We start from the raw sequence: 23680 nt of genomic DNA, 5'->3' as shown, positions 1-23680 counted from the left end.
CAGTGAGTATATTTCTTTCATTTCTTTTCTTTTTTTTTTTTTGCCAGTCCTGGGCCTTGGACTCAGGGCCTGAACACTGTCTCTTGCTTCTTTTTGCTCAAGGCTAGCACTCTGCCACTTGAGCCACAGCACCACTTCTAGCCGTTTGCTATATATGTGGTGCTGGGGAATCGAACCCAGGGCTTCATGAATACGAGGAGACAAGCACTCTTGCCACTAGGCCACACTCCCAGCCCCCTGAGATTCTTATTTCCAGTTAACTTCCATTAAACTGAAGTGGAGCTGTGGCACAAAGTGGTAGAGTGCTAGCCTTGAGCACCCAGGCCCTGAGTTCAAGCCCATTACTACCAGAGGGCGGGGGTGGGGGGAAGAGAGAGAGAGAGAGAGAGAGAGAGAGAGAGAGAGAGAGAGAGAGAGAGAGAGAGAGAGAGAGAGAGAGAGAGAGAGAGATGGGGGTGTGTTTGGGGAGAATTCAATCAAGAGTTCAATGTATATCCTGCAGAATTAAGAAGAGGGAGGGAAGAAGTAGGTTGGGGAGGGATGGGTGAGAACATTGAGAAGGGTGACATTGTGAATTCAAGATTCATTGTGTTCCTAAACTGCTTTGTTAAATGGCACAGGTTCTGTACAACTAAAAGATAAGAACAGAATAAAAGTGCACTGAGATTCAAACATGAAAATATCTTAAAAGTGAAAAAACATTTCAGTGGTAATAAATGCATAATAAATAATACATGTATAAATGTTGTATAATCACTATTTTGTAGCTCCAAAGTTACTTTCACCACTTCCAAATAAAATCTGGTACTAGCTAAGAACCAGTGGTTCCCACCTGTAGTCCTAGCTACTTAAGAGGCTGAAATCTGAAGGTCAAAATTCAAAGCCAGCTTGGGAGGCCAAGTCCTAAAGACTTTTATCTCCAATTCAGCAACAAAAAGTTGGGTGTGAGAGCTGGGTTCTGGTGGTTCATGTCTCTAATCATAGCTTCTCCAGAGGCTGAGATCTGAGGATCACAGTCCAGGCTAGCTGGATCAGTCAAGTCCCTGTAACTCATATCTAATTAACCACTAAAAAAGCCAGAAGTGGAGCTGTGGCTCAAGTGATACAGGGACAGTGCCTAGGCCTTGACTTGAAGGCCTCAGAATGGTACAAACACACACACACACACATACATACATACGCATACACACTCACGCGTGTGTGCTAAAAGTGGAAATGTAGCTCAAGTAGTAGAGCTCTAAACTTTTGCAGAAAAGCCAAGCAAGAATATGAAGCCCTGAATTACAGTCCAGTACTGACACAAACTTACACACACACAAACCTGGTACCCATAAAGTGATTATTCCCACCTTCCCACAGTCCTTTCCTAGCCACTGGTGACTACCAATCTCTTTTCTCAGTGGATTTGCCAATTCTGCCTATTTCATATAAATAGAATCCTAGGATGTATAACTATGTGTCTGACTTACTTAGCATAGTGCTTTTGTTACCCAACCATATTATAGCATTGATGAATACTGCTTTCCTTTGTTAAGACTGAGTAATATTCCACTGTATAGATGTACCATCATTTGTTGATTGATGGGCATTTGAATTGTCAACCTTTTAGATGTTTTGGACAGTCCTGCAGTGAGCATGTGTGTCCCCTGTTTGAATCCCTATTTTAAATTCCTTTGGGTACAGATAGTCAGCATATTCCTCACTCCATGGGTCACAAAGTATAGGTGGAGGCAGCTCAAGGTTGGAAACCCACATTTTATTTCCTGTGGAGCACTTGCTCTGCATTTATTGATTTTTGGTGCAGTTCTATAGATAATATGTGGGGCCTCTTTTGCTGGAGATAAGGTGATTGGCTCTTTGTTCTGGGAACTGTAGTTCAGCATTTGTACTTACAGTGTAAAATACAAGACAGAAGTTCAGCTATCTTACTATAATTGCTCATGGGGAAAAGCAGTCTTAAAGTGCTCAGCCTGTCAGCAGCTATTTGTGCCATCACCCCAATCCTGGCTCACCTGGCCCCTTTCTGCCCTGCCATCTGCCTGCTCAGAAGGGCCTCTGCCCTTGTGGCTGCTTGGGGTGTGGAGGGAAAGGTCAGGATCACCAATGACATGGAGATTTCAGTCCCCCATTATGGATTGTCCTTCAGATGCACTGACATAAAGGCTTTTTAAGATAGTTATATCCTATTTATTGTTGAGGTTGGGCCCTGTGGAAATTTATCCATGTATTCCTTATGTCAGATTCTGGAGACTTGTGGAAGAGATGAGATTTGATGGTGTGCTAGCTGAAGCACTAGTGTGTAGAGAGCACATCTGGGTGGATGGAAGGGTGGCAGGAAAACCAGGAGGAGACAGATTAAAACAGGCATCCCTGTGAGCCCCTAGAAAGCCATAGCATGAGAAAAGAGGCTTGGCCTGGCTTTGTGATCCCAGATCAGTGAGTAGAGACCCCAGGAGAGGCTGAGAAGGGAAGGCCCTCTGCAGGAGGGTCATGAGCCTGTGCTGGTTGCTCCTATGGGCACCCTAGGAATCATGCCGATGGGCTCCCAACTTTCTGGCCACACGACCATGCCCCATCTTCCACAGATCCCAGCTTGCTCTGTGCGTGTCAACTCCCTCACACTTCTGGCTTGTCCTATGTCTGGCTGAGGGTTTCTGTACACTCTCCAACTGGGTTTCTGTTGGACAGTCTAAGGTCAGAAAGCAGGAGGCACTCAGCAGGCCTGGTGCTTTGGGTACTGAATGAGGAAGGGTGGGTTAAGAGTTGGGTGTGTCACCTGCATGTCCAGCGTTCCTCCTCTGATAATCATGGGAGATCCTCCCTCGGTCTCAGTGCCTCTGGAATAGGACTTTGCTCGGCCTGCTCTGGGCGAAGAGTGTGCATCTCTCTCGGTTCCCCTAACTTTTTTGGTTCCCTTTCCTTATTACTTTTGAGGGGATTAGGCCAGTTGCTTCATTATATTTAAAGCTACTAAGTCTGTTAAAGCTGTAGGAATCCAATTAGATTTTAACATGAGACAAAACTCTTTTAGAAAAAAAGAATAGTTTGGACTTTACTAGGTTGTAGGAAGAAAAATGTCTCATGTTTCATCATGCGGGAGTGATAAGAATTTTAATTTTCCCCTTCGTGTGCTATTGTCATGGTTACAGCAGTGACATAGTATGTCAGAAACACTTGGAGAAGTAGGAGCTTCTGTGTTCATGGAAATCTGGTCTCTGAATCCATGGGAAGATCAGCCATTTTCTTTTCCTGTCTCCAGAATATTAAAGCATGAGTATCCTTCATCCAAAGTCCACAATGTCTGAGCCCCAACAAGATGGCATAAGTAAAAACTGCCATGTTGGCCCTCATGCCATGCGTCAGTCAAAATTTAGCATCGAAAAAATTCTGTATAAAATTACTTTTAGCTTCTTGGCAGAAAGGGACAGGAGAAATGAATTTTGTGTTTAGTCCATTTTGAATATGAAAACATTCTAAGATCCCAAAAACCCCTGTGGAATTCTGAGCATATTAGGTCAGCCACGTTGCAGGTTCTTCTCAGGTTCTGCTTTGGTTTGGGCAGGCCTCAGAAAGTTGGCAGGTAAGGTGGCAGTTGGCCAAGGAGGGTGCACTGGCCACACAGGCACATCCAGTCTCAAGGCTGCAGGGTTAGTCTAAGGTGGTACGCGATGTAAGGTTACATGGTATAAATTCCAGTCCTTGGGACTTATAGGCCCAAAGCCCTCCAGCAGCTATGGGGAGAAGATCCTGACTTATACCATGGATTCCACATCAAGCTGTATGAGCTCACCTGCCTGGTGTTAACACTTTTGACCTGATATCATGTCTGCCAGTGAGCCTGGAGTCCTTGGTACTGGTGGATTTATAGGAACAGCTTGTTGCTGCCCAGACAGGAGGATCATGGTGGCTCCAGGGCTTAGATGCTCCAAGAGCGGACCTCTTAGCTAATGCAATTGGGGTGTGCAGTCTTACCTCTCAGTGGAAAGCATTTGGTTCACACCTGTGGCCAGCTACCCAGGAGGTGCTGATCAGGAGATTTGAGGCCAGCCTGGGCAAATAGTTGGTGAAGGCATAAGGGCACATTCATGTCTTCCGGCTAAGAGGAAGACTTCGGTAGGAGGATTGCAGTCTGAGGGCAGGACCATGGAGAAAATGTAAAATGCTATCTGAAAAGTAATTAAAGTTAAAAAGAGAGTTGGGAAATATGGTTCGAGTGCCTGCCTCAGCAATAAATACTAGCCTTTCTGTTCAAACCTTAGTACACCATTTAAAAAAAAAATCCTTGCAAACTACATTGTCTTAAATCTTAAACCACAGCATGTTTAGCCCTTGAAGCTTGTATGCCATCTCATTTTCACTCAGACTCTCCCGCTTCACTCGTCTTTTGATGAAGTCCATAAGGCCCATCATTAAGCTGCCTCAGTACCCATGACATCTCTCTGGTCTTAGGTTGGATAGGAGATGGGGGGTGGGTGTCTAATATTTCTGATATACTTTGACATATTTGCTGGTGTCATTGTTTATTGGCACAAAGAAATCATTTGTGCTTTGTGATGTGCTGACAAATTGCAGCTGTTTATGTTTATAAACAAGGTGAAAGTGGAGTCATTCTCTTTTGGCACGTGTACTTGGAATGGAATGGCTTAGGTTAACACTATTGCTTTACACTGTGGAGTGAAGGGTCAAGGCCAGACAGGAGCCTTAAAAGCCATTGCTCTTTATGGCCTGGAGTAACCCAGAGCAGGCCCAGCCTGTTCCCCTCACATAGCTATTTAGTATGCTCCCATCTGTATAGAATGGGCAGCAGATATAGGGAAGTAGAGGTCAGAGCTCCCAGGGCTTTGAACCACACAGTGTTTCAAGTGCCTGGCTTGTGTTTGGGTCTGAAAGTTTCTTTGTTTCCTGTAGCTCCCCCTACCGGTGCTATTCCCAAGCTGGGCTGCACCGAGCTTGGGAATGGCCAGCAGCAGGGTGCTTAGGATTCTGCTGTGGCTCTTGCACACATGGTGATGGGAGTGTGCTATAATTTTGTTTTAGCATGAAATATTTAAAGCGCAAGTGGGAGTGCTCTTTGGAGTGACACACTTTTTGTGCCTGAGTGTCTGGGAAGGCGGTAATGACTTCGGAATGAAGGGGGCACTTCCGCCAGAGATAGGTCATTAATCTTTAGAAAGTCAGATTTGCTTCTTGAAATGATATGTCTCAGGATATCCTTGGGCTTTTTATCTCCCCCACTTCCCTAAACTGGTTTGACTCACTGGTGGGGGACAGGTTTAACCACAAAATAAGAACAACGTAGGAGCCTTTTTTCCCTTTAATGTTGTAGAATGAATATTTATAGAATTCCTTGGTGTGCATTTGCCTTTTGTTCTGTGATTCATTTGTGGCATAAAACATTTTCTGGGTCGATTACAGGGAGCTGTGAGAAGAAATACAGAAGGGGATAAATCCTGAAGTGCCGGTCATGGGGTCGGCAGCAGTACCATTTTCCCATGGAAGTTAGCCAGTTGGGATGACTGATACCATGGGAGACATACATAAGTTGTATGCAAATAACAAGTTAATACCTGAATGGGTCCCTGAGGTGAACCTTCCTGGAAGCCATTGCTCTAACTGGCTTGTCAGCCTCAGCCATCCCTGGTATTCACTTTCCAGGCAATTCAGCCCCTGGGGGCTTGTGGCCCAGCCCCACCCGATGATAGCACATGCCCAGCTGGTACCTCTACCTTCCCCCAAAGCCAGCCTCTCCATTACCTCTCTTGCCCTGTTCTATGCCTTCTCACTTCTGCCTTTGCCACACTGTCCATCTTGCTCAAACATATCTGTGAACTCTGACCCTAGGACCATCCACCCCATGACCTTTTGTACCTACAGCTAGCATAACTCCTTGGCCTGGTCTTGCAAAAGGCCACTTGAAAAATATCATTGCTGGGTCCTGAAAATTAACTAAAACTCCCCCAACTTTGTATTTGTGCTCTTTCATCCAAGTTAATCTCTGCTATGGTCCTTATGCAATCACCTTGGGCTCCAGGAAAGAAAAGATTCACTGTTAAGCATCTTGTGTGGAAGGCAAGCTGCCCCACAGACAAGCAGTGTCTTCTTAAAGTAGGCAGCTAAGACTCAGGAGGTCACCTTGCTTTCTGTTCTGTTAAAGTCATCACTTCTATGGAATTCCTGGAACACACCCTGAGCTAATGGTCTGCCAGGCCATACCTGTGACTTGGGACTGTTTTAACTAACTATGCATGCCTTTCTCATCTCCTATCCCAATTCTCCCTATTTACCTGAGGCCAATGTTGATGTCCCAGAAGACTGATGAAGTTGTGCTGAAGTGCTGTTTTCCCATAGCTGCCATGTCAGAAATCTCCTTTCTCTGCCCTTCACTATACCACTTTGTTTGGCCTATGGGGGCGAGTGACTGGACCTAACTTGGGACTCTTGGACTTTGGGCCAGTGGTCTACAAACCCTGTTTCAATCCGAGCATTTAAAATGTTACCTTCCTATAAGGCCTTCCTTGAAAAGCCACCCATGGTCTCTCCACCCCTGCTTTATGTCTTAATATCTAAAACATTTTATATTTTGCCTATTTATGTTTTCTTGTAGGGGTCCAGGGAGGAGATGGTGTCTTTTACATAAAGCCTTGGATGTTTGTTTTGCTTATTGTTAATTTCTATCACCAAGAGTAGCACATGGCACATAGCAGATGCTTGTTCTGGATCATGTGTGTTGGGTGATGTGGTAGGTTGGTCTTTTGGACACTGCATGCTTATGTCTAGCTAGTATGGATCATGTGTCTCTTAATGTCAGCTTGGACAAGGAGAGAAGACACCAGGAGTCAGTGTTGACATTTGTTGAATTAGGTTTTCCAACTGTGATTAAATTGAGGCTCTGTGGACCTCATGCTCTTTGTACTTATCATTAGTGTTTGCTTTAAGGCCTGGTGTTTAAGGCTGGGGAACCCCAGCCTCCAGAGGTTGGGAGCTTACCTGTGATAGCAGTGGAAGGTGTGCTTTATATTTCATCCTCAACACCTGTAGATATACTGCCCACTGAACATGCTTCCTGTGATTATGAGGACATGATTAAAGTTTGCACTATTAGTTCTGTGTATTTTTGGGGGGTGGGGGATTATACCTTAGGTAGCTCTCAGTTGCATGTGTTTTAGTTCTAATAAGCTAACTGTTTAGATACTTAAGACTTACTAGACCATGAAACTTTGTTATTAAAATAACTTTTTTTTTAAGCAGGGCATCAGTGGCTCACACCTGTAATCCTAGCTACTCAGGAGGCTGAGAGTTGAGGATCATGGTTTGAAGCCAGCCTGGGCAGGAAAGTCTGTGACACTCATATGTCCAATTAACTACACACACAACACAAACACAAATGCAGGAAGTAGAGCTATGGCTCAAGCCTTGAAAAGCTCAGGGATAGTAGTTAAGCCCCGAGTTAAAGCCCCAGAACCAGCACCAACAAAACACAAATAAAACCCTAAGGAAGGTCTCATTTCCATGCATTTTAGTTTTAAAGAGCTGTTTGTTTAAGTACTTGAGATTTAGTATGGCACAACACTTGGTTATTAAAATAACTTTCCCCCCAGCTGTCTAAGCCATCGGTGACTGCTTTGTGAAGAGCTGGGTGCTGAACTGAAATGGAGTCAAGGGACTCATTGTGTGACTGACTCTAGTGCTTCTCTGTGTGGTGCTGACTTAGTCACTTCCTGACAGACTCCCCTGGGGATCAGGATTCAGAGATAGGGACTATGCCGGGAACCCGAGTTTAGATCACACTACACATGTGTGTTTTGGTGTGCACATCATGCACATATACACGTGTGTGCATGTGCTCATGTCTATCTTCATTAAGGATTTGTTCATATATGTATCTGCTGTGCTGGATTTCTCCCCTTTTTCAAAATAAACTTGGTTCTTCATGAACCTTTATTCTTCTATTTATGTATTAGACCAAATTTATTGTTATTAGGAAGTTTTACTAGACGCTGGATGCTGGTGGCTTATGCTTGGAATCCTAGCTATTCAAAAAGGCTGAAATCTGAGGATCACAATTTGAAGCCAACCACACAAGGAAATCCTTGGAGACTCCTCTACCTCCAATTATCCATGAAAAAGCCAGAGGTGGAAGTGGTAAAGCCACAGTGATAAAGAGAGCCTCAGTACCGGCACCCCTAGCCTAGTGTATATTTTATATATACCATACAATATATTTATATATAATATATTATATAATTATATGTTATATAATTAGAATAATTAAAATTATTCTGAAACCTTTACAATATTAAGTTGACCCATTTTCCTGGTATATATCTTTCCACATTCTCAATTCTTCATTAATTTACTTTCATAAATTACTTTTTTTCTCCACAAAGGTCTGCTTATTCCTTATTGTGTTAATACTAGTAGAGCACTGTTGAAGAGGTTGCCTTCCTCTGAGGTACATTTTGGGTTCTATAAGAATCAATAACTGTGTTGTATGGGCTTCTATCTGGTCCTATATTTTATTCCATTGTGTTAATTCCTTATTGTGTTAATTCTAGTAGAGCACTGTTGAAGAGGTTGCCTTCCTCTGAGGTACGTTTTTTGGTTCTGTTAAGAATCAGATAACTGTGTTGTATGAGCTTCTATCTGGGACCTATATTTTATTTCGTTGGTTTAGGTACCTGTTTTTGTGCCAGTACCATGCTGTTTTGGTTACTATGACTCTGTACTATAATTAGAAATCTGGTATTGTGATATATGTAGTGTTGTTCTTTCTGCGTAGTATTACTTTTGCTATTTTGAGTCTTTCATGCTTCCATATGAATTTTAAGATTGAGTTTTCTATTTATGCAAAGAATGACATTGGAATTTTGAGTATTACATTGGACATGTAGTTTGCTGTCAGTTGTATGGCTATTCTCACAATATTAATTTTATTAGTTTATGGGGGGGTGTCTTCCCCTCTTCAATTTCTTTCTTCAGAGCTTTATAGTTTTCATTGTAGAGCTAGAGGTCTTTCACTTCTACAATGAAAAAAATCCAATTTTTTAGGCTACTGTGAATGGAATTATTTTACTCATTTCTCTCCCAGCTTGTTGATTGTCTACAGAAAAGCTACTTAGATTTGTGTATGAATTTTGTTTGCCAAAAGTAACAGGAGATATATGAGATTTGGGGTGGAGTTTTCAGGGTCTTTTAAGTATAGGATTCTGTCATCTACAATTAGGACCTGACTTTGTTTTTTCTTATTTGACTTTTGTTTTTCTTAAGTATAACATTACATGGATTCATGTTTTGGCTTTTAGTTTCTTTCTCTTGACAATTGTTCTGGCTAGGAATTTTAGAACTATTCGATAAAAATATGGAGGGGATGGCTATTTTCCTTTACTCCTCTGTGGGAACTTGGCCTTGCCGGCCCTGCTGGCAATAAACTTTTGCTCTACGTGAAAAAAAAAAAAATGGAGGGTGGACAGCCTGTCTTGTTCTTGACTTTAAGGGAAATTATTTCACTCTTTTCCCATCTCATGTGTGATTGGTAAGTTTATCACATATAGCTTTTGTTGTATTAGATGGATTCCTTCTATTACTGTTCTTCAGAGCTTTTTTTTTTTTTAATAAATGTTGAGTTTTGTCAAAGGCCTTTTCTATACCATTTGAGGTGACCAGATGAATTTTGAACTTGATTCTTTTAATGTGCTGTTTTACAATTATTGATTTATATAATGTTGACCCATCCTTGCATTTCTGGGAGGAAACCAACTTGATAATGGTATATGATCTTTTTAATGTGCTGTTGAATTCTGTTTTCAAGAATTTTATTAAGAATATTTGAGTTTATTTTCATCAGTAATTGGTCTGTAATTCTGTTGTTGTGTCCTGGTCAGATAGGTGTGCTACTTGCTTCATACAATGAGTTTGGAAATGTTCCTTCCCTTTCTGTTTCATCAATAATTTTGAAGAATATTGGTGTTACTTCTTCAAAGGTTTGATAGAATTCAGCCATGAATCTATGAATCTGGGCTTTTCTTTGTTGGGATACTTGATATTGCTTCAATCTTAACTGCTTTTAATAGATATGTCTATGTATGCTGTATCCTCTTGGTTTGGTTTTATTAGGTCAAATGCCTCAGATACCTATCCGATAGTTTCTTCTAGATTTTCTGTTTAAGTTTCTCAAAGTATTCTTTCATGTTCCTCTGGATTTCATTGGTATTTGTTGTGGTGTCCCCCTTTTTTTAATCTCTAAATTTTTTTAATTTAGATATTTTTCCTCTTCCTTTTGGTCAGGTTGGCTAGAGGTTTTTCAGTCTCACTTATCTTGCCAAAGAACCAACTTTTTGTTTAATTCTTTCTGCACTTTTTCAGTTCACTAATTTCTGCTCTTTATCACTTCTTTTCATGTATTAATTTTGGATTTGCTTGCTCTTGTTTTAATTCTTTATGTACTTTGTATTATTTTTCTTATGTCATATCTTTCTTAATTTGTTAAAATGTTTTTATTTTCTTTCCATTCTTTGATTTAAAATAAAAGTATTTTTTGGAAGTCTTTATCTGGCACTTCCTTTTCTTCATTGTCTTTGAAGTTTTTGGGCTTCTCCAAGTTTTTACCCTTCAGTATGTCCACTCAAGACCACTGTCGCTCAGAGGCTGTTTCCTGACTCTTTTCACTCCAAGCCTGTGAGAAGCTGAAGGTGCTGCTTTTGCCTATGATATTCCATCTTGGTCCTCTGCTTTCTTACTTTATATGCAACATCTATAATCAATGATAATTTTTTTTTGTCAGTTGTGGGGCTTGAACTCTGGGCCTCGGCACTGTCTCTGAGCTCTTCAGCTCAACCCTAGTGCTCTGACACTTGAGCTACAGTGCCATTTCTGGCTTTTTGATGGCTAATTGGAGATAAGAGTTTCATGGACTTTCCTACTCAGGCTGGCTTTGAACCATGATCCTCAGATCTCAGCCTCTTGAGGAGCTAGGATTACAGGTGTGAGCCACCAGTGCCTGGCAATGATAATTTTTTATTCCTTCTTATTCTTCTACCTCTTTATTTTTGTTGGCAGTAGACAGTGATCTTGTTTCTAATACTAAAAGAAATGAAGCTAAAACTTTCAAACCTGCCCTGTCCTCACTAATGGTGTCTGCATATTACTTAGCATATCAGGTAATGAGGGAAAGGCTGCTAAGCACATAACATTGGCCTGTGCCAAGAAATAAAAGCAGCTGCCCATCATCAGTGCCAAGACGTGTCGATAAGTTGGGTGTCAATGGCTCATGCCTGTAATCATAGCTACTCAGGAGGCTGAGATCTGAGGATCAAGGTTCAAAGCCAATTGTGGCAGACAAATTTGAGAGACTCATCTCCAATTAAGAAGCAAAAAATGCCTGGAATGGAGCTATGGCTCAAGTAGTAGAGCATTAGCTTTGAATATAAGAGCTAAGGACTGTGCCCAGGTCCTGAGTTCGTTAGGACTGGCACAAGCAAACAAACATAGCAAATATAAAATCGTTTAGGATCTGCAGTTCTCTATTTTCAAAGGAGTATTATGTGTATATTTTTATGATAGTTGATTGGGTTAAAGTTTTGGGTAAGAAGAAAGGTTAGAATGTGTAATAGATAACCACTTGGTTCCTTTCTCTCAGTTATTTCACCCCTGCCACATGGTAGATGCTATTTTAGGTAATTGGGTTATTAATAATTGAGAAGAACCAGCTGGAAAGAATAAACTTGAAATCAGTCTGGCTGGCATGCTTGATTTATTTTTTGAATCTTGAATAAAACTTGCAATTTAGATCTGTCTTTTGCATGGTTCATTTGCCTTGTAAGGATCATAGTTTTTAGCTCTATTAGAGGAAAAAAACTAAAACTAGAATCATATATGAGGTTCTCTTTGTCTCTAAAATTCCATTACTGTATATCAAAAGAATTGAGGGCAATTCAGCAGAGCAGTGAGATTTCGGTGTTTTTGGAGGAAAATATCCAAACGACATCTTGGTCCTGGGAATTGCAAGGTCCTTGCAAAGTGGGATTGATGGGAGATGAACAGTGGATGGGGTGGAAGTTTGTGAGGTCACAACTACTCCTGGGTAGCTTGGGGGGAAGTAAAAAGAAAAGGGTGATAAAGAGGCCCATTGCACCAGACTAGTGCTTTCACTGGCATTGTCTCTGCTATCTTGGTATAAGAAAAGGCTAGAGAATTTAGAATGGTGGGTTAGCTGAAGAATCAGCAGGATTTATAAGGGGTGTGTGTGTGTGTGTGTGTGTGTGTGTGTGTGTGTGTGTGTATAGGAGTGGGACCTGAAAATGTCATTTTCTCCCCTTATAGGGGAGTGGAAATGCATATATTTGCTTGAAAGATAGTTCCATGATTTGGCATTTGCAAATGGATTTGTTTACAGGAAGACTGGAGACTGCTTGTGTGGAAAAGAGGATTTTTTTTTTTTCTAGTCCTAGGGCTTGAACTCAAGGCCTAGGCACTGTCCCTAAGCTTCCTTTGCTCAAGGCTAGCATTCTACCACTTGAGCCACAACGCCTCTTCCAGCTTTTCTATTTGTGTGGTACTGAGGAATCAAACCCAGGGCTTCGTGCATGCTAGGCAAGCACTCTACCGCTAAGCCACATTCCCAGCCCAAGAGCATTGTTTTCCTTTTGCATTTGTGCATTTATATGTTTTTAGAGGTGTAAAATGAGTGAAAATACTTAAGATAGGTTAAAGATTTGTAGAAAATAACCTTACCTGGGCTTGGCAGCTTGAACAGTTGAAATTATTCCTTGGAGAAGATGACAAGACTTTGGAAAAGTAGAGCTACAATGATTTTGAGAAGTTAATCTTAGAAATGAATTTGGAAAAACTCTGAGTTAAAATAGTATTTCTATCTCTTTTAAGCTTGAGATAAAATTAAAACACAAAGACAAAAACAGCAGGGTGATGAGAAGGTGGGTGTGAAACAATAAAACTATTAGATGGATTCATTAAACACACACACGCACACACACACACACACACATACACACACACTCCAAAGCCAGGCTCTGGTGGCCTCACACTTGTAATCCTAGCTACTTAGGACACTGAGATCTGAGGATCGTGGTTCAAATCCAGCCTGGGCAAGAAAGTCCTTGGGACTCTTATCTCCAATTAACTACCCCCAAACCAAAAGTGGAGCTGTCTCTCAAAGTGATGCAGTGCTAGCCTTGAGCAAAAAAGCTCAGGAACAGTGCACAGGCCCTGAGTTCAACCCTCACAGCTGATCAAAAAAAGAAAAAAAGTCAGATGTTTATTTAGATGTTGGCTCCTGGGAGTGAGGCAGTGGTGAGGTTTTAAGGTTCTTTGTGTTGTATTTCAGAAACTTAGGGTTTTATTTTAGGGTATGTTTACATTTGAAAGAAAATGAATAAACCACAATTTTCACTTTTGTGTACCTAGAAATAGCTTGTGAGCTGGTCACTGGTGTCTCATGCCTGTAATTTTAGCTACCCAGGAGGCTGAGATCTGAAGATTGTAGATTGAAGCTAGCAAAGTTCATGATATTTTTATCTCCAATTAATGATCAAATGGTGGAAGTGGAGGTGTAGCTCAAGTGGTAGAGTACCAGCCTTGAGTGAAAAAGCTAAAGGAAGTAAGGAAAAGAAATAGTATATTATTTTCTTTTGTTAGAGGAAGAGAGAAGAAATGTACAAAAATAAATCTTGTTGGTTAAATTTGTTCTTCTAAATAGGTTGACTAGTTCTTTTCTACTTTTCTTCAGCTATTCAGAAATACAGAATCCTTCTCTCCTCCTCTTGCTTCCTGTGAAAGAATTTAAGACAAAAATGCATTCTAAATTAAATGTCATTTGAATATCATTACAATTAGTTGTCCATCACATATATAGAAAATGGCCAGAAGTGGTGCTGTGGCTTAAGTGGTAGAGTGTTAGCCTTGAGCAAAGGAAGCCAGGGACAGTGCTCAGGCCCTGAGTCCAAGGCCCAGGACTGGCAAAAACAAAACAAAAAAAACAATGAAGAGGTTTTGTTAGGGTTTGCTGATGAATTTTTACTATTATTACTGTTTGGGACTTTGTGTTTTACTCCAAAAATGAACAGGAAATTCCCATTTACTTACTCTTTTCATTCAGATAGCACTGCAGCAATCCATAGGCACCTTGCCTTCTATAACAGGTGTGTTTCTGAAGATATGAGATTGCATTTTTTTTTTTTTTTGCCAGTCCTGGGCCTTGGACTCAGGGCCTGAGCACTGTCCCTGGCTTCTTTTTGCTTAAGGCTAGCACTCTGCCACTTGAGCCACAGTGCTACTTCTGGCCGTTTTCTATATATGTGGTGCTGGGGAATCGAACCGAGGACTTCATGTATATGAAGCAAGCACTCTTGCCACTAGGCCATATTCCCAGCCCTGAGATTGCATTTTAAATATATCTTTTTCCTCTTTGAATCAAATAATTTTATAACAATTAGGATGATTAAGTCTTTGTTTTTATTTTGCTTATTTTTCAGCCAGTACTCGGGCTTGAACTTGGGGTCTGGGTGCTATCCCTTACTTTTTTGCTCAAGGCTAGTGCTTCACCACTTGAGCCACAGATCCACTTCCAGGTTTTTTCGAGTACTTTATTGGAGACATAAGCCTCATGGCCTTTTCTGCTTGGGCTGGATTCAAACCACGATCCTCAGATCACAGCCTCCTGAGTAGCTAGGATTATAGATGTGAGCCACTGGCATCAAATAAATCCATTCATTTAATGGGCTTAAAAGGCTAATTATTATTATTATTATTATTTTTTACTAAGACTGATATTTATTACATGCTGCTAGGAGGTACTTTCCCCCCACCCCCTCATTTTCCAGTAACCAATGGCACAGTACATGTTCCTTTACCTACACGGCTCAGCCTGGATTTGAACACAGGCAGTTGGTTGGAGAAAGTGTTCTCGTAACTGCTCTGCACTTCATCTTGGGGCTGGATGGCTGTTCAGCACAGTTGAGCAATATGAGGCTTCTAGATGGTATAGGTCTTGGCTCTCAGCCTTCCCAATCTAGTTTCCATCTTCCAGCTTGGTGACTGATAGCTGGGACTGAGTCTGCAGTAATTCATCTCCTGTGATGCTGTTTTTTTTTTTCTGTCGATAAAAGAGCAAGTATGTTTTATCCCTTTCACAACCTGGGAAATGTAGGAGAGATCTTCATGGTTGTGTGGACAGGCTGGGTGTCAGCACTGTCTTTGCTACTCTCACTGCCTTGGTTGCTGTCACCCCTGTGTCAGGCAAGTACTTACAGAGGGAGGGGACGCAGAAGAAGAGGTGTGGCTGATGGCAGGATGAATGCAGTTCTGCTAGGCAAAGGATAAGTGAACAGTTTCTGTTGAGTTAGAATTTTCTGCAGATGGCACATTTTGTATTTCTGGATGCCTCATTGAAGTAAATATTTGGAACAAAACTGGGACGTATTGTTCCTCCGACTTTCTTAATATTTTATTTTAGATTACTGGTTAGGAACATATGTTTATGATATCCACACAGAATTTTGGAACAAACCCTGGAGACTTTAGACAGGCCAAATGTTGGAAAGAGAGCCTGATCATTTATAGTGGTTGCAGTTTGCTGACTCTTCTCCTTATTACCTATGGGCTTTGCTACCAGCGAGACTCTTGCTCACACATAATCTGGGAGGAGATATGGGTGTAAATTCAACCTTAGGAACCTCCCAGTTACTGGAAAATTAGTCCTTTAAAAAATTTTTTTTTATCTTTGCCTACATGTACTGCTTGTGAATTCAAATGGCTTGTCAAGTAATTTCATGGGTGAACTATCTACAGGAGAGTAATTTGGCTCCTGGATGAATGTCTAGATTTATTGACATTCATGACAGTGTTGTTACAGACTAAGGTGCTAACTAATATCACTGTCTTTCAATCTGATTTCTGATGGTTCTTTATCTTGACTTAGAATTTAAAGTGTGTGTGTTCCGTACAGTCTTACTATCTGATCATATGATTGCTGATCAAAGTTATATTTGGGGCTTCATTTCACCTCTTTTCCCTTCTCCCTTCATTCCCCTCCCCTTCTTTGCAGTAATTGGGATTGAACCCAGGGTCTTGTGCATGCTCTACCACTGAGCCACACCCCAGACCTTTTTGTGTTTTGGCTGGGCACCTGTGGCTCATGCTTGTAATCCTAACTATTCAGCAGGCTGAGATGTGAGAGGAGGATCCGGGTTCAAAGCCAGCCTGTGCAGGAAAGTCCATGAGACTCTTACTACTCAGAAAAAGCCAGAAGTGGGGCTATGGCTAAAGTGGTAGAGAGCCAGCCTTGAGCAATAGACAAAGCTCAGGGACAGTACCTAGGCCCAAAGTTAAAGCCTCAGGCCCGGCAAGAAAAAAATATGTTTTGGGGTGTGTGTGTGTGTGTGTGTGTGTGTGTGTGTGTGTGTGTGTGTGTGTTGAGATCAGGATCTCACTCTGTAGCTCAGGCTGACCTTGAAACTAGACCTCTGCATAGCTGGAATTACAAATATGCACCACCATATTAGCTTTCAGCATCTATTTTGATCCTATAGAAAATGAAGAGTAGTTTGTGGCTACTATGATTTTGTGCTAAGCAACTTTTTAACATTTCAAAAATCAATGAAGGGCTTTCATTGATCCAGTTTTAAGTGATGTAATGACACAGACCTTGGCGACGTAGCTTTTGCATGTCAGGGCTATGCTAAGCATTTTATGTTTGTGATCTAATTTAATTTTCATGATGGCTTTTAAGGGTCAATATTAGTATTCCTTTTTTAAAGATTAAGAAATTAATGCTTAGTGAAAAAGCTTAAATAACTCAACCAAGGTCACATGGCTAGGATGTAGTGGAGTTGGGGAAATGAAACTTGTTTTGTCTTGTTTCAAAGCCCAAGGAATAGCCTACCATTTCTTGGATTGGAATAAGCCATTCAAATAGTCAAAAAATGCATTTCGGCAGAGTTAATACTTAGGCATAATTTACTGTTATTAAAGGATTAGGGAAATAGCCTTGTACTCCCTCATACTCCAAGTGAAAATCTCGAGGCTGAAAGTAAGGACTGCTATAGTTCACTGTGATCAAAACAGATTTGCAGACCACTTCTCGTTATCTGGATAGAAAGTTATTTGGAAGCAATACATGGGTTCCCATCTTCATGTGTATTTGTTGCAGCACACCGTGACCTGAGACAAGACAGTAAAGGAGACCAGACTGTAGAATTGAGATTTGGGGTACCAGGGATCTACAGCCTTCTATCACTTTCACATCCCAAGTTTCCATTCACTAAGTTTTGTGTGTGTGCGTGTGCGCGCATGCACGCGTGCATGCGTGCATGCGCGTGCCAGTCTTGGGGCTTGAACTCAGGGCCTTAGCACTATCCTTGAGCTTCTTTTTGCTCAAGGCTAGCACTCTACCACTTGAGCCACAGTGCCACTTCTGGCTTTTTCTATATACGTGGTACTGCGGAATCAAACCCAGCAATAGGCCATATTCCCAGCCCCTCACTAAGGATTTTATTGTGTTTCATATAGGGAAATATGTACAGAAAGTAAGGTGTAATTATCAACATGTAGCAATATTTGATATAGAAGTGGTAGATGACTTTCTCATCTTGGGAAGTAGAGCTAAACAATAAAGAACTTACAATTTGTGTTAACCTTAGTCTACTCCCAGGCTCCTAGGCAGTTTAAGGTCGAATTAGCCCACACCCTGGATAGAAATCTGAATTCCCTTAAAGCCAGAACTGATTGACCTCTCCAGGGAGCCCTCAGTGTTCTGAGTTTATGTTGGGAAAATGATCTTCCAGACTCCCAATCCTTTCCTGGCTCACAGCTTGGGTTTTTGGGCTCTCACATGTGTCTCTAGTAGTTAAGGGCATTATCAAATCCAGAGGACCTTTACAAAATACTCTAGCATTTTAGGGTACTCAGAATTCCCCTGTCTCTTGGACATATGTAAAGTAATGAACAGTTAATACTTTGCCATATGTTCTTTATGATGAGATGAGATCTTTACTGATGTTTTCTTCTTTTGTAATTTTTTTTTTTTTACCATTAATAGTGCTTGAACACAAGGCGAGGGCCCTGTCCCTTAGCTTTTCCACTCAAAGATGTCACTCTACAACTTGAACCACATCTCCATTTCTGGCTTTTGCTAATTATTTGGACATAGGAGTCTTGCAGATTTTCTTGCCTGGGCTGCTATGAACCTTGTTCCTCAGATCTCAGCTTCCTGAGTCATTAGCACCCAGCATTTTATCAAGGTGAATTAATAGAGACTTCCCTCAGTAATGCCTTCCATCTGGACAGAACCGTAATTTGTTTAACCTGTTCTCACACTAACATTTCATTTTTCCATCCTCTGTCACTAAGCTCACTGCTGCAGTGACTAATGGGGACATGTAATGTAGTCTCTGGGTACCGGCTTATCTGGAGGTTGTTCCTAGAAAAGAGGCTGGGACATTTGCACCAAGACAATTCTGCCAGTTTGCCTTGCTGGACTTGGCTACCATTTTCTTCTACCAATGAATTTCCTTGTTGCCTTATGGACATATTGTACACCCAAACTTTTGAATTTTTGCTTGTGTAATAGATGAAGGATGGCACTAAGTGTAGTTTGGATCTCTGTCTTATGAGTACAGTTGATCATATTTTTGTATGGTTTATGGACCATTTATTTCTTTTTGTGTAAACTGTTCTACTTGTGGCCCATTTAATACAAGTTTTTTATAGTACTTTTCCCCCGTCTTATCATTTGGCTTTATTGGTGATAAGTAGTGGTTTGTCTTCTTCCTTGTGAAAGCTTTTACTTTTTACTCTTTTTGTTGTTTGAAACATGAACTCAAATTTGGGACCTGATGCTTTTGTTCATTGGTTAGCATTCTACCAACTGAGCCTTCCCTCCAACTCCAGCTTTTACTTTTTAGGTAGTCAAATGTATTGGGTTTTTCTGTTTTGGCTTTTAATTTCAAAGTGTTAGGCCTTTCCAACTCTAGGATTACAAACTTTCTTCCAGTGGTGCCTTGTGCCTTTTAAACTCTGATCCATTAGAGGCTTCCTAGTTATTGAAAAATTTATCTCCAATAATCAGAGAAGCCATCTTCATAGACAAATTATAATTTGGATTACATGCTTGGGTAGGATAATGTGTCAACACTGTATTAACAAATGAGGTAGGTAACAATAATGCATGCGGGAAACCTTAAGCATTTAATAAACAATGGTTGTGCCAAGTGCCAGTGACTCACAACTATAACCCTAGCTCCTTAGGAGGTTGAGATCTGAGGATCCCAGTTCAACTACAGCCTAGGCAGAAAAGCCCATGAGACTCCTATCTCCAATTAATTACCAAAAAGCCAGAAGTGGAGCTCAAGTGGTAGAGCCAATAGCCTGGAGCACAGAAGCTTAGGAAGAGTGCCCAGGCCCTGAGTTCAAGCCCCAAGACTAGAACAAAAACAAGCAAACAAAAACAATGATTGTAGAGTGAGTGTGAGTCCTGAAGATTGACTGCAGATGAGGAGTGGAATCTCATGGTGGTGGAGGAAGAAAGCAGAGAGACCGAGGAAGCCTGAGAGACACCCCAGGAACAGACCCCACTGAGCTGTGGTTGAGGCTTGAGCAGAAGGGTGTGAGAAGGAACATTCTAGGAAAGGAAGCAATCACAGGGTGGCAGGCAGAGGTCTGCAGGCCCATGGGGCAGGGCTGGGGTTCAGCTGCTCTTCATGGCTATAGTGAAGAGTAGAACACATAATTCAGGAAGAAGGACAGGGACTATCAATGGCCACTCTGTTTCTTCAGTGAGAGCTTGTGGGATGTGGATAGCCTTAACCATTTGCCTTCTGTCTAAGCAGGTGGAGGCAAAGACGAAGTTCCCACTAAGTGTAAGTCCATAGTGAAGAGTAGAACACATAATTCAGGAAGAAGGACAGGGACTATCAATGGCCACTCTGTTTCTTCAGTGAGAGCTTGTGGGATGTGGATAGCCTTAACCATTTGCCTTCTGTCTAAGCAGGTGGAGGCAAAGACGAAGTTCCCACTAAGTGTAAGTCAAGCATAGCATGCTCTGCAGGCCAGTCGTTGAGTTTTGACACCTGTTGCTTATTCTAGAGTACTCCAAGCACCCGGAGCCGAAGTCTCACTTTACTCCCCCATGGAACACCCAATTCTGCGTCTCCCTGTAGCCAGAGACACCTCAGTGCGGGGGCCCCCGGTGTTGTCACAGTCACGCATCACAAGTCGCCTGCAGCTGCTCGAAGAGCCAAGAGTCAGTATCCCGGCCAACTTCATGAAGTCAGAGAGGTAGGCCTTGCTCTCCTACAGGCTGAAGTGGCCCTTGGTAGGTGGGGACTGTGGCCATGGCCTGGTGAACTACTCTTTTTTGTGTGTGTCTATGTGTTGGTACTGGGGTTTGAACTCAGGGCCTCATGCTCTCTCTTTTTCACTCAAGGCTGGTACTCTATCACTTGGGCCTTACCTCCCTTTCTGGCTTTTTGGTGGTTAATTGGAGATGAGAGTCTCAGGGACTTTCCTGCCTAGTTTGGCTTGGAACCTCAATCCTCAGATCTCAGCCTCCTGAGTAGCTAGGATTATAGGTGTGAGCTCCCCGCACCTGGGCTTTCAGTCATTTTGATTTATGAATGAGGGACCAGGACTGAACCTCCTAGGCACATAGCTGCTGCCATCCCTCCTGGTTGAAAAAAAGAGCATAATTACTTGCGTCTGTATAGTTAAACAGCTCAGGAGGAGAGCTTGGCTGTAGCAGTGAAAGTAGAGAAAGCCACCTGGAGAAATGAGGGTACAAATGAGCAAGCACCACCATAGCAGAGATGAGTTAGGGGTTGGAAATGCACAGAACCCAGAGCTTGGAGGCTGCTTCCTCTCCCTTCTGCTTTGTTTCACTGCCTCGAGAAGCCCTGGAATACAGACGCTCCATGAAAGTGCTGGGTGCCAACACAACTCAACTGTCCTGCAAGTCAGAGGCTAGGTTTTTGGTTTTGTTTTCTTTTAGTCCTGGGGCTTTAACTCAGAGCCTGGTCACTGTCCCTGAGCTGCTTTGCTCAAGGCTAGTGCTCTACAACTTGAGCCATTTCCAGCTTTATGGTGGTTAATTGGAGGCTTTCCAGCCTGGGCTGACCTCAAACTGAAATTCTTATATCTCAGCCTCTTGAACAGCTGGAATTACAGAAGTGAGCTACCAGCCTTTGGCAAGATACTGTTGTTTAAGGACATGTCTTTTCACAGCTTGGGGCCTTAGTCTTTGCACTTGTAAAATTGGGAGTAAAGCAAGCTTTGTCAGCTTTGTCAGCTTTGCCAGCTTTGCAGGACATTGAGTATTTCCCAAGATAATGTGCATGGAGCTCTCTGTGCCTCACAAGATTCACCTGGGTTGTTTTGTGACTTCCTGTGACAGCCTGGGAGGACATCTGGTTGGGCTTCATGTCAGCCTTGGTGCTGACTTGGCCATTTTCCCCTCAGCTGACCCCTGTCCAGGCCAGCATGCTATGTTCTTAGAGTAGTGATGGAGTGATTGCTGTGTCTCACAGGAGACTGGGATGTGGAACCCAGGATCTTGTGTCTGCTTCCGTCATCATGACTCTCAGTTTGTGAATGTGATGAGTTAGGCAATGCCGAGGCAGCTGACTGTTGTGGTCTGATTCAGAGGAGAACATTAAACAATCTTCTGAATTAAGGGCTGGGCATAGTAGCTTATTATACCTGTAGCGCTAGCTAATGGAGAGGCAGAGATCTGGAGGATCTTATTTGAGTGAAGGAAATCTCCATTTCAATGACAGCTAGGTATGGTAGTGACCACTGTAATCCTTTCTACGTGGGAGGTATAGTGGTTCAAGGTTTGCCTCCAGGAAATAGTGTGAGACCCTATCTGAAAAATAGCCAAAGCATAAAGGGCTGGAGTTGTGGCCCAAATGCTTAGAGGACCTGCTTTGCAAGTGTTAGGTCCTGAATTCAAATCTAAGTACCATCAGACTGAACAATAAAAACGAAACTTCTGAGTGAAAGCTCTAGATGTATATGAAACACATTTTCTTCATAGATTTTATGTAGCTATAGATGTGTATAAAATACTTCTTAAGTTCCGTGTGGGTACACACACATATACACATATGTACACATACATACTGATAAAAATGGTTACAGAGTTAGACTTCAGGTAGATCGCTCATATTGAAATAGTCTAACCTAATTTGTAAGAAAAGAAAAGTTTCATTTCCTCCCTCCCTTTTCTTTCCCTCCCTCCTCCTTTCCCTCTCTCCTTTTCTCTAGTACTGGGCTTTGAACTCAGGGCCTCTAGCTCTCCTTTGGCTTTTCACTTGAGCTACACATGCACTTCTGGTTTTTGGAAGTTAATTGGAGTAGTAGTTAATCTCATGGAATTTTCTGCTTAGGCTGGCTTTGAACTGAGATCCTCAGATCTCAGCCTCCTGAGTAGCTAGGATTATGACCCATGTGTGCCCAGCATTTTCGTTTTCATACATTCTGGATGTGGTGAGTGACCGTGCATCCATATGTCTTACTGTTGCAGTTACATAAGTTAGGTAAAGAGTCTTTATCTTTTCTTTCTTTCTTTTTTTTTTGCCAGTGCTGGGACTTGAACTAAGGGCTTAGGCTCTGTCCCTGAACTTGTTTTGCTCAAGGCTCGCACTTTATCACTTGAGCCACAGCGCCACTTCTGGCTTTTTTTGTTTATGTGGTACTGAGGAATTGAACCCAGGGCTTCATGCATGCTAGGCAAGTACTAAGCCACATTCCTAGCCCCTACATTTGTTTTTGAACAATGTTACCCCTTCCCTTGCTCTTGCCCAATTTTTCCCTCCTATACCCACCCACAAGTTGTATAGTTTATTTTCAATATAATGTCCAGTATATTTCTGATTTTTTTGTATATTAAGTATATGTATAATTTATGCACTATGACCTAAGCTCTTTTCTCTCTCTCTCTCTGTGTGTGTGTGTGTGTGTGTGTGTGTGTGTGTGTGTGTGTGTGTGTGTGTGTATTGGGCATGGGGTTTGAACTCATGGTCTGAGCACTGTCCATAAGCTTTTTTTGCTCAAAACTAGCACTCTACCACTTTGAGCCACAGTGCCACTTCCAGTTTTCTTGTGGTTAATTGGAGATAAGAGTCTCACTGGCTTTTCTGCCGAGGCCACTTTGAACTGAGATCCTCAGATCTCAACCTCCTGAGTAGCTAGGATATAGGTATGAGCTACCAGAGCTGGGCTTATCTAAGCTTTTTAAACAAAATGATTATGTATATGCCTTTTCTTTTTCTTCCCCCTCCTCCTTTTTTCCCTTATATTTTGAGACAAAGTCTTCATATGTAATATAAGCTGGTGTGAAGTTTGTGAGCCTCCTTCCTCATCCTCCTGGCCTGGCTTTGTTTTTTTTTTCTTTATTGTGTTGTTTTCCCCCTCTATTTTCTGTGTATGTTAGGAACTCATTGAAAATTTCTCATAGCATTTTTATTCTATGATAAATAAGTAGGTAAACTATCTCCACAGTGATTTTGGTTCCATGTTTGTGCTCCTGGGTGGCACTGTATATCTTCAGGTAATTGCTGTTGTATATTGGCAGCTCTTTCTTTTTGAAAATTAATTTTAAGTATGATATTGAGATGAACCTGCAATATTAGCAGTGGAGAGAATTTTAGTGAAGTGTTACTTTTTGGTTGTCATG

General features: G+C 41.8%; 1 protein-coding gene across 3 annotated transcripts in view; it reads left to right on the top strand.

The window, feature by feature from the left end:
• Window positions 1-23680, top strand: part of Osbpl10 (oxysterol binding protein like 10) — a 254445-nt gene that overhangs the window by 109355 nt on the left and 121410 nt on the right. For 2 of the 3 annotated variants that reach the window (XM_048348608.1, XM_048348610.1), the window contains exon 4: window positions 20095-20286. The exons of the other annotated variant lie outside the window; for it this stretch is intronic. In XM_048348608.1, the coding sequence (XP_048204565.1) occupies window positions 20095-20286 (192 nt within the window). The remainder of the gene's footprint in view (window positions 1-20094; window positions 20287-23680) is intronic. 3 annotated transcript variants of the gene reach the window in all.

Source organism: Perognathus longimembris, chromosome 6 (genome assembly GCF_023159225.1).
Source record: "Perognathus longimembris pacificus isolate PPM17 chromosome 6, ASM2315922v1, whole genome shotgun sequence".
In the NCBI taxonomy this organism is placed as follows: Eukaryota; Metazoa; Chordata; class Mammalia; order Rodentia; family Heteromyidae; genus Perognathus; species Perognathus longimembris.
This window is presented reverse-complemented; position numbering and strand designations above follow the sequence as displayed.